The 12,019-nt window shown below is 31.9% G+C and overlaps 1 protein-coding gene across 3 annotated transcripts in view; it reads right to left on the reverse strand.

Moving 5' to 3' along the window:
• ZNF280C (zinc finger protein 280C) overlaps positions 1-11,682 on the reverse strand; it is a 43,816-nt gene extending 32,134 nt beyond the window's left edge. For 2 of the 3 annotated variants that reach the window (XM_039864980.1, XM_039864979.1), the window contains exons 1-5: positions 11,468-11,682; positions 7,562-7,708; positions 5,980-6,045; positions 5,748-5,884; positions 1,760-1,874 (exon numbers count right to left, since the gene is read on the reverse strand). In XM_039864980.1, the coding sequence (XP_039720914.1) occupies positions 1,760-1,874; positions 5,748-5,884; positions 5,980-6,045; positions 7,562-7,708; positions 11,468-11,498 (496 nt within the window). In that variant the 5' untranslated portion in view covers positions 11,499-11,682. The remainder of the gene's footprint in view (positions 1-1,759; positions 1,875-5,747; positions 5,885-5,979; positions 6,046-7,561; positions 7,709-11,467) is intronic. The other variant, XR_005653309.1, reaches the window with a different exon arrangement.
• Between the last annotated feature and the right edge of the window lie 337 nt (positions 11,683-12,019).

Raw genomic sequence — 12,019 nt, forward strand, 5'->3', positions numbered from 1 at the left:
CCATCATATTAATGCTAACTGTATTCCCTCTGCTGTGCTCCCCATCCCCATGACCAACTATCAACTACTAATTTGTACTTCTTTAATCCTTCACCTCATTCTCCTAGCCCCACAAACCCCCTCCTCTCTGTCCGTCACCAAATTGTCCACTGATATACAAATTTTTAAAGCATGAGTTAAATAAAATTAAGTTAAATAAAATTACTCTGAGCTCAATAGTTTTAAATTCTGACGCTTTGACTTATTTATATTGGTTGCCTTTGGCTTGTGCTGTTCACTATCCACAAAGGTACCAATGAAAATCCTATTTTCATTCTTTGGTCAAGTTCAAATCCAGCTTTCTCCAAGAACCTTCTATGATCATCCTAGACAGAAGTCCATTAATCACTCTTTTGAACTCATAGCACATGTTAGTATTCATAATTATCATGCTAAGAATTACTGTCAAGTCCTTTAAGGATTTAATGCATTTCTCACTTATTTATCTCACTTGAGGCTCATAAAAGCTGAGATAAGCAGATAAAATTATATCGCCAAACAGCTGATTTTAGGTCTGAAGAATGAATGAATTAAAGTATATATTTTAATAATGAAAAAATTAGGTGTAAAGAGGTTAGCTGACTCGATAAAGGCCACAAAAGCCTTTAGAATAGAGGCTGAAACCTCTATCTTCCTAATCAACTATAACCCTATTTATCATTACGGCAAAGTTCTACTCCTTGTAGTACTACGACTTTATAGAGAGAGTCACTGTCTTTACTCCCTAGAAGCTTCAAGAATTCTGGCTTTTTCTATGAATAAAGACCATGTGCTTTAGAAATTCAGATTTCAAATATTTTATCTCATTTATTTTGGTTCTTGGCTATTTTACTAACTATATAAGTGACACCTAGATAGGTGAATATCAAACCAAGTATTTTCAAAATGGGGAAATATTTTTGGTACACATATTACTATAAATTTCTTACTATTTTTGTTTGGCAAATGCATACTAATTTGTTAGTTAAACAATTTAAACATGTAAAAATTCTTGTGTACCTTGCTCCATTTAGTGAAATATATAAAATTTGTTAATATAGAAATAGTAATTGCTTTTGATTATAGGGCTTTTTCAACTAGGTAAAATTCGTTTAAGGCATACTAATTTATTACATGATAATGAAAAACTTTGTTATGGTATACAATCAAAGAACTGTAATTCTTCTCCAGTTGGACATTTTGATTATTCCTTTAATGGATATTTACTGAGTACTTAGTATGTGCGAATTGCTATTTCTTTAGTACTATCATTTTATAATACTACTCTCTAATCGTATTTAGTTATTACATCTATAGCATTTATTTGGATAGAAAGACATAAAGTAGCCTATGAAGAAATTAACCATAACTATTCACTTTTCCTCATACTAATGACCTTCCAAACATTTAATATTTAAAAAACAAAAACAAAAACATAGTATTAGGGCATCAAGGGACTTCCCTGATTCACAGAAATTATATTAAGACTTTTCAGCCCATGGCTGGTTCCAAGTGAGAATGAGCTCAAAGAATACATGTTAGCCAACTTAATAGAAATAAAATATTCTATTATTAAATACAATTTTATATAAAATCACCCAAGAAAGGCATTCAGGAACTATTAGCTTTCGTCTTACAATATATGAAAAACTTAACATGAAGGTATGGACTTCAAAATAGAAATTCATTCCATATGTGTATTCAAGTTTTCCTTTTATTTATAAAAAGTGCTAAACCAAACCTTCTATATAAATTGTTGATCCCTCTTGGGACAGTGGTATTGTATCCTGGGTCAAGTCAAACAGTAAATCTGAAGAATCATCCGATTCAACTTGTGATGAATTCTTTGTAAAATCCTGTAAAAAGTTATAATTATTTTGTTTCATAAACTTTTATAAAAGTAAATTTAACTATATGCCAATACTATAAAGATAACCTTATAGATTCAACTATTAATAAATTATAAAACACAAAGGTAATTATTACTGTCAAAATTAGCATCTACTAGGTAAGGAGTATAGAGAACTCTAGATTATTACAATTTTTCTGGAAATCTAAAATTGTTTTGAAGTAAAAAGTTAAAATTCAAAAATAATAATAGTATTGGCAAAGTAGAGGTTATATTTTGGCAAAGCTTTTCTGTAGGAAAATTTTAGCAGTTATCTATCAAGGGCTTTAAAAAGTTCATATCTTTTGACTCAATTATTTCAAATATTCCACTTCTGAGAATTCATGCTAAGGAAATGAAAATATTTAATGGAGAATTATTTATTATAGCAAAAAATGAAAACCTGTATGTTCGACAATAGAAGAATGGTTCAATAAATTAAATGACAGACTTAATGTTTTTGAAAAATATCCAATGACAAAACATTTGAGCCTGAATGTGTATTATATAAAATCAACAATGGCTATATTACTTTACTGTAACCAAGCACAATCTTACTGCAGGGTAAATATTTTCTCTGAATATTTGCCCTTAAAAATGAAAATTATTCACTAGCAATGTCCAAAATAGTTCTTTAACATTAGTTCCTCCAAATAAAGTTAATACTTTAAACCCTTTCCTCGGTGATGACTCTGGTTAATTAAGTACCACCATTTCAGAGAGCAAACACGTTATTCGACAAATAGCACGTTAAAATAATTCTCCAATTTTTTATATCTCATAAAATAGTTCAGAAAGATACAAAATACCCTGGGGTAAGGTACAATATGCAATAGACTGGGATTCAGAAGACCTGTCCATTTATTTAACTATGAAACCTTGGGCAAGTCCCTTCTGAGATTCAAGTTATTTTCCTTTACAAATGAAATAAGTTACCAATTATTGTCCATTTAAAATGTACTTGCCTTTTTCACAGTACATGCATTTTATCAAGTAATTATCACAACAGTACTAATAAAGACCGAATATTATCTCCCTTTTATAAATGATAAACTTAAGTATGGTTAAGTGAGGTTTCTAGTACAACCCAGCTTGTTATTGATGATAAAGCTGGAATTAAAACCTAAGCTGGTCTGATTACAAAGCCTGTGCCCTTAAGCTATATCTTGCTGACTTTAAAAGGAATAATTATCTCTCTGCTTCCCCAAAAGAGTTGTTGAGCTAAAGAGAATGAAAAAGTATAAAATTTTCAAAGACTATTTCCTTACTTAAGATTCTCAATTCATTTGAGAACATGTGTGTGTGTGTTTGTATGTATACATATACACATATGTATGTATATGTGTATGTCTATATACGTATATATGTGTGTATGTGTGTGTGTGTATGTATGTATGTATCTATATCTATATCTATCTATATCTATATATATCTGTCCTTCTCATCTCTGGCTGCACATTAAAGGCACCTTAAATTTTTAAAAAATCAATCATACCCAGGTCTCACCACACACTGATTGACAAAAATCTTTATTTTTAAAAAATCCTTTATTTTTTTAAAGCAGGATTGGCAACCTGATTGAGAAGCTTTGATTAAAACATCATGCCCACAGAAATAAAAATTCTGAGTTTGAATGAACTCTAGTTTCTAACTTTTCTAACACGAAAGATACCACCCCTCCACCCTTTATTATTCTTTCCCCATGGGTCCAATGTATGAATGATTTTCATTTATTTGCATTTAAATGATGAGTGTCCTCCCATTTCCAAATGACAAACAGCTTATTAATAGCGTGAGAAACCAGTGAGTTAATCTGATTCCAGTTAAAACCAAATAATTTTTTTTGTATTTCTGGTAGCCTGCCACCTTCAGGTATACCTATGAAGTTTCTAAAAAAACATTAAAAAACAGCCTATGGATGCTTAGAATATCTTAGAGTTTGAGAGCCAATAGTCTGGGTAGAGGTTCTGATTTTAGAAATGAAGAAAGTGAGGCCCGGAGAAGTTGTGACAATGCTCTATTTAGGATCAAAGACTGAATCAGCACTCAATTCTCTCATTTTTAAACCAGGTTTCTTGAAATACTAAGGGCTCATACCATTACTGATAGATGTTTCAGAATACAGATACAAGTTTACCAAAATTCAAACTTTTGCTTGAAAGCTCAAGGTTTCTCATTGGCAAGGATACTATTAGTATTTTTCTGTGACAGGCACACTTTGTACATTTTTGAAGACTGAAAAACTATATGTATCAGACAGACTCTAAAGGTGGTCCCTATGATTTCCTTCTGATATTTATACACTTGTGAAATCTCCACTTAAGTATGTATGAGACTCGTGACTGCTTCTAACCAATAAAATATTGATGAGATGTATGATTGTTACACAGCCCATCTTGCTGAGGACTCTTTACCTTGCTGTTTTTGAGGAAGCAACTAGTCATGTTAGGAAGGCCTTCATAGCAGGGAACTGAGGGTAGTTTCCGGTTGACAACAGCAAGAAGCTGATGTCCTCAGTCTGACAACCAACAAAGGACTGGATAACACCAACAACCAAGTGATGTTGGAAGCCATATTAAATGATATTGCAGATCTGGCTAACGCTTTGATTGTAGCCTCGTGAGACCTTGAAGCAGAGGATCCAGTCAAGCCATGCCCTGACTCCTGACTCAAAGAAACCATGAGATAATACGTGTATATTTTTTTTAAGTTGCTAAGTTTGTGGTATTATTGTTATGCAGAATAAATAATTAATTCACGGTGCTTTGCCAGTTATCCTTTCAAGGAAAAATGGCATGCCATTAAAAAGTGTATTCAAGGGTTGAGTTAATAAAATTAGTAAAAAATATTACTTCTTCAAGGATATTCTTAAATAAAAGTCAATTTTTCTACTGTGGGTGCTCGGGGGTCACTAGTACAAAAACTGCTAGTACAATTCTGTTCCATTGCCTTAATTCATATTAAAGTACCAGCAGTTTTACCCTCCACTACTTTTGCATCACCAGTGTAAATATTAACAAAGTGAAAGAGCAAATGTCTCAGTGTTACTATGACAACAGTTTTAACCTCATGGACTTCTGAAAGAGTCTCAGGGAACCCCAATTAATCTATGTTGCCTTAAGGCATTACTTCTATTTTTTTAAAGTATATAGACTTAAATGTATGGATAGATGTTGTGCATATTTTTGAAACTGTGGTCTAACGTGGATTGCAATCTCAGATCCATCATTTACCAGCTGTGTGGTCTTGAGTGAATTATTTAGCCTCTCTGAGCCTCAGTTTCTTCAACTATAAAATGGGATAATTATTGTGCCTACCTCATAGAGAAGTCATAAGAATTAAATGAGATTAATTTATATATAGCATTTAGGGCAAAAAAAGGACCCATATTAACAGTCTAAGGAATATTGAATATTACCATTATCTAGTAAAAAGTTTAAAAACTAAACTATGAAGGCATGTTTTCAGAATAGACAATGATCTGAGAACAATGTTCCAATTCAGAATACTTAGTTCAATTTACTATCTTAAGAATTTTGCCATAATGCAACATTCATTACTGATTATACTTTTTAACTTACCTTTAGATAGTGCAGCTATCAATATTATATCTATTTAAATTAAACTAAATATAATTATCTGATTTATTAACAGGTTGGATAGTTAGTTCCTGCATTTATTACTCTGGGTATTTGCTGAGCTTTCATAAAGATGGTGATATTTTCTTATAGTGATTATGCCTCTACTGAAATGGTGACTAGTTATAAGTCCACAATTCTAACTGGGTATTCTAATATCCAATGTGTCCCTGAGCTAGTTGTGTATTTTCAGAAAAACTTACAGGTTTAGACACGTTCTGAACAATAACAGAGCTATGTGAAGATTTAGATTCAGGATGAAATCTAGGTAAGGCAGCCACTGGATTTGATGTTGGGTCTTTGTAGTGTTGACTTGTAGGCTTGAATGCATCAGTAACACCTGTATTTTAAAATTACACAATATATTGAATATTTTCTATACAACCAATTTTGTCAAAATATTTCACTTAAAATTAAAATAGTATAATAGTCTACCTTGATTGAGTGTCTCATTCTTTATTCCTTTTGAAGATGAGCTGGCGTTACCTCTGTTCAAAATATCTATAAAATTATATTTATTTTAAAATTTATTTGAATGAAATATATATTAAGATAACAGATTAAACTTTCCAAAATATATCCATATATAACCAATAATTGAAGTATATTTCTTTATCTTAATGGTGATAGACTGTATATAGACTTGGGTCCCTGCGACTCAAACCTTTCCCCAATCCCTATGCCGTATCACTACCCTTAAAAGCCTGGATGTTTCATTATGGGCAAGCTGATTGGATTATCTGTGCCATTACTCTGGAGTTCTGAAAAGAACACTACAGAGACTGCAGTCTAAATAAGACCTAGAGTTTTCCAGAGTATCTAAAATTTAATGCTATACCCAAAATAAATTTGAGCCTAACATGAGCTTCTTGATTAATTTAATTTTTTAAAACCACCTACAGCACCTGGTATTCCCAGGTAGTCTCCCATCCAAGTACTAACCAGGCCTGACCCTGCTTAGCTTCCTAGATCTCGATCAATTTAAGATTGCTTACTCTTGTACCCATGTGAACCCATAACTTCTAGGTTATTGAGGAATCAAATGAAAATTTGGAAGAGTAGAGATCAGCCTAAAATTGCTAATCAGGAAAAGATATGAAGCATTAAAAATCCTATAAAACCTCAAAAAATTTCCTTTGTTTCCTCCTAGAAGAAAAGAACCAGATCTCATAAAATAATTCTATAAGGTAAAGTGTCACAAAAGTAGGGTTGTTTTATGATAATGGAAATGCAGTGCTCTATGACTAAGCACTACAGAAATCTTCTGAGAGAAAAATCTACTTATTCAAACAACATGATATTGTTTCATTTAGAAATTCAAAATAAGTATTTACTCAAGCCATTAAAGAGTTATTCCTATAATACTTTTAGGTGACAGTAGTCTATCAAACACAAGTTTTTAATACCCTCTATGGTGGTTCTGTAAATATTTACCTCAGGTTCCATATGCTAAAAATATTTTACGGCTCACATATAAAACATTAATGAGATCATTTAAATTCTGAGTTAATTTAGAGATTTCACTAGGGTCGACTTTCTTTTTGATAGAATCACTTAAAACTAATACACATTATTCTAGTTAAGTACTGTTAACAGTTATCTACAATTGATATAAATCCAACTTGAACTGTCATACTTTCAATAAGATGATTTGAATAATAATTTTGAAATATGGTAATATTTCAGTATAAAAATAATCATAGTGACTAGGAAACAATAATTAATAGAATATAATATTCTTTTCCACTATTAACAAACATGATAACATGCCTTGTTCATTTTATAATTGAAGTGGCACTCCACTTAGCACCTTTCAATTTGCCACAAGAAATCATGGGAATTAAAATACATTATTCTATTTCTGATAAAACTGAATAGAGTGCTATCAGAAGTTTAGAGTCAAGAGAAGCAAGAACTAGGCTTTACAGAGTAACAGTGACATATGAGACAACCCACAAACATTTGTATTAGAAAGAACATCTTATAAAACTTTACTTCAATGAAAGTAAATGCTTACTTGAAATGGCTGGTTTTGAACTTGATATCTCTCCGACAAAGATCAGCTCATCATCTTCTTCATCCTGAATTTCTTCTACTTTCTTCTGCCATGGTTCCAGTTCTTCTTCTTCACATTCCATAAAGAGTTCTGCCATTTTTGAATTATCTAATTTTCAAAAGGAGAGAAACAAATTTTATTTTTAAGTATTTTTTAAAAACAGTATAATATATAACATGTACTTTAATAATTCTAATATCAATTAACTGAATTGATATTTGTAGTCAGTACATGGTAGCAAAATTAAGAAACTCAAAATTCAATCTCTAACATCAAAACTAGTAAAATTAAGCTAGCTAGCTAGATAATGGATGACAATAGTCATTTATAGTGGCCAATAAATTTTAGTAACAATCAGATCCAATCAAACTGAGTTTCAGTTTTATGACTAGACAATGATTATATCTATGAAAATAACTGTACCAGACTATTATCTGAACCCCCTCCACCCACAAACTTCTGTATTAATAAAAGGGGGCTAAACTAAGAATAAGAGGCAACAGATGGGAGATATAATAGAAAAACTTGAACAGATTGAGGGATACCAGGCAGAGCAAAACAGAGGTGAGGTGCTACAATGGAAAGAGAGGAATTAAGTGAGGCTTATTCCATCTCAGAGCAGATTAGACATTCCTCGCCTGAAAAAACTAAGTAAAGAACATACTGTGAATACCACCAGCCTACAAGTGCTGACCAAGCACACAGAGCTCCTAGTAATCCTTTTAGTGCCTCATTCTTAAATATGGATGGACAACCAATGAGTACCATAAATATGACTAAAACCTCCAATATGAAAGACCAAAACAATAAAACAGATTAAAAGATCTTAGAGAAAACAGAGATAATATAGAAGGCAGGAGAAAAATGCTAGAGATAACATAATTAGCATTTTTAGAGAGAGAAAACAAGAATATTATAAAAAGTAACATTCAGAAAAAAAAAGATTATAAACAAGATAATCAAAATTTAGTAAAATCAATTGCCAAAGTTGAGCAAATGTTTCATAAGTGGAACTAAAAGACAAAAATATACATAGAGAATACAAGATTGTTAGAAAATCAATTTCAAAGGTACAATTCACCTTTAGTAAGTTCCAGAAAAAGAATAAATAAGAGGAATCTAATCAAAGGAAAAAAAAAATCCCAGTTTAAAAGACAAATCTCCAAATTGAAAGGGCCCACCAGCACTTAGCATAATGAAGAAGAAAAAAAAGCAGTAGAGGGACATACTGTGAAATTTCAGAATGCTGGAGATAAGGGAATATAGTAAAATCTGAAAGAGAAAGAGAGAGGGAGAGAAGCCGGGAGAGAGGAGGGTGGGGAGGAGAGAGTGGGAGAGAGAGAGAGAGAGAGAAGAAAATATTTCTTTCAAAGTCTTAGTAACAATTTTCAATTTAGAATTCTAAACTCAGTGAAGATTTTCATCAAGCATGAAGTACATATTCTTTCATTGAGAATAAAGACACAAAAATTACCTCCCATTCACCCTTTCTATCTTAGAAAAAAATCCACTAAAATATGAGACACAAAGAAAAATGAGGAAGACATAGTATGCAGAAAATCTGACATTTTATACAATACAAAGACAAAGGAAAGTCCCAGTACAATAGCTGTTCAATAGGTTTAGAGAGCAACCAGGCAGAATAGAGCAGAAGAACATTATTCCCAGGAGGAATGTCTCCAGAAAACACACACACACACACACACACACACACACACACACACACAATAACACACACACACTCATACACAATTAAAATTAAAATTGTTAGATTACCTGACAAGTTTTACCATGTAGAAAATCGAGTTAAGAGGTACAGAAAGGTGTGAGGTAACTTGACTATAGATTTTAATAAAATTTAGGAAATTTTAAAAAATGAAAATTTTAAGTTGCTGAATACCTTTAAAAATAGAAAAAAGTAAATGTATCAATAACATATTACTACAATAAGATATCGCCTCACACTTGTCAGAATGGCTATCATCAATAAATCAAAGAATAACAAGTGTTGGCGAGGATCGGAGAAAAGGGAACTCCCATACACTGTTGGTGAGAATGCAAACTGGTGCAGCCACTATGGAAAACAGTTTTGAGGTTTCTCAAAAAATTAAAAATGGATACACCTTTTGACCTAGCAATTGCACTTCTGGGTATTTGTCCAAAGAAAACTCAAACAATAATTTGTAAAGATCTATGAACCCCTATGTTCATGGCAGCACAATTTATGATAGCCAAGATATGGAAGCAACCTAAATGTCCATCAACAATTAGATAAAGAAGTTGTGGTTTATATATACAATAGAATATTACTCAGCCATTAAAAAAATGAAATCCTACCATTTGCAACAACATGAATGGACCTAGATAGAGGATATTATGCTGAGTGAAATAAGTCAGAGAAAGATAAATACCATATGATTTCATTTATATGCAGAATCTAAGAAACTAATCAAAAACATACAAATATAGTGGACAATTTGTACAGAGGGGAGGGGTGTTGGGGGGACTGGGAGAATGGGGTGAAGGATTAAAGGAGTACAAATTAGCAGTTGATAGATGGTCACGGGGATAGGGAGCATAGCATAGGGAATGCAGTTAGCATTAATATATTGGCTAGGTGGAAAACCAGAGGAGAGAAGGAGCAATTAGGGGGTTCATTTTATAAACTATATAAATGTCTAACCAATGTACTGTATACTGGAAACTAATTAAAATAAATTAATTTTAAAAGTTATACACACACAATGCTCTAAGTAAAATTAAAAAGCATTTCATAGTTTAGCATTTGCATATTCTGAGTACTTGAAAAAACAATCCTGTGTCTCTTGAAGCTCTTTGTACTGCTTTTTCCATCTAAAATATCCTTCCTCCTTATACTGTCTATATTATTCAAGTATAGTAGAAAGAGCATGAACTTGACATCGAATTGAACAGTTCAAATCTTCACTGCACCATTTCTAATCATGTAACTCCGGAGATTACTCGAATCTGTTCCTTTCTAATAAGGGTATAATATCTACCTAATCAAAGTGGTAAGGTAAATTCAGGAAAATGAAATGTAAAGTACCTAACTTCAAGCAGATATTAAAAAAAAATATATCAATTCCCTGCCCCTTCCCAACTCTTGATTGGATTATAACTTACTCAATACATCATTAGACCGTGTTTTTCTTCCACCTCTTACTACACTGACAGTCTATGGCATGCAATTCAAGATTTACTATTTATGATCTCAAATTGCTCTCTATTAATGTGTCTTAACTATATATGTTTGACTCTATAGTAAGCTCCGTAAGAGTAAAGAACATATTTTCTTCTTCCTTCGTATTTCCCATTATACACAGCAGTCTACTGGATATGCAGTAGGCACTTCATATATGATGATATATGGGCAGTCAGGCAATGCCAAGTTTTAAAAAATAAGGGAGATCATGTCTACTAATAATACCATGGTCTTGATACCATATTGACACATAGGTCGTCCTTGTTCTTTTAACTAGGTACTGCCAACTGTCAATATATTTCAAGATAGATTATTGAGTAAAGATTACTTAAAAGCACATAATAGCAGATACAGTATTTCATTTAGAAATATTTATTTTTTTGTCTATACATAAAAAAGTTTGTGCTTATGTATACCAAACCGATAACAGTAATTACTTTTGGAGATGAGGAAGAAACATTTCATTCCTCCTTTACTAACACTTTTATTGTATACTATTCTTTTTTAGTGTGAGCATGTATTACTTTAATGAATGTGTTTCTTTTTAAATGTGCCCACCTCTACTGACTCATCTTTTCTTATGAAGCAAGGTTCTAAGTACAAAAGCCAAATATATGAGTATCGCTTGCAGAATCAATACTTACTTTTTGGCTGAAAAGGTTTGTTGTCATCCATCAAGTTGCAGAGTCACCTAAGCACCAACATATGACATCAATCAGCTTTATGAGTCACTTTAACACCAAATCTTGAAACATGCAACTTAGGATTCAGAAATCTTTGGTTCTGATTTTAATGTCCAGCAAACTCACCATGTGACTCCAGACAAGGTTAGGTCTTAGTTTTCTGCCCTATAAAATAAAAATACCTATTATTAGGATAGGTTTGTTAAATTAAATGTACACACATTTAATATTTTTCGCCTATAAAAAAAGCTTACCTTTTCAATTTGATGTTTGATATACACATGCTACTTAATTCCCCAAATTGGTTCATTACTGAATGAATGCAAATTTGTTAAATAAAATGCTGAAGTATTAAGAATTTGTTACTTGAAGAAATCTGATCTATTAAATTACAATCTTTTAAAGGCATCCTTTTGTAAAAATGAGTAATCATCCTATAAGATATGTTTCAGTAAATGTGAATTTTGAAATGCTAAGTGACATTAACCTGTAACTTACTTATTCTTTGCAGCA

Source organism: Pteropus medius, unplaced genomic scaffold, assembly GCF_902729225.1.
Source record: "Pteropus medius unplaced genomic scaffold, Ma_sr-lr_union100, whole genome shotgun sequence".
Classification (NCBI taxonomy): Eukaryota; Metazoa; Chordata; class Mammalia; order Chiroptera; family Pteropodidae; genus Pteropus; species Pteropus medius.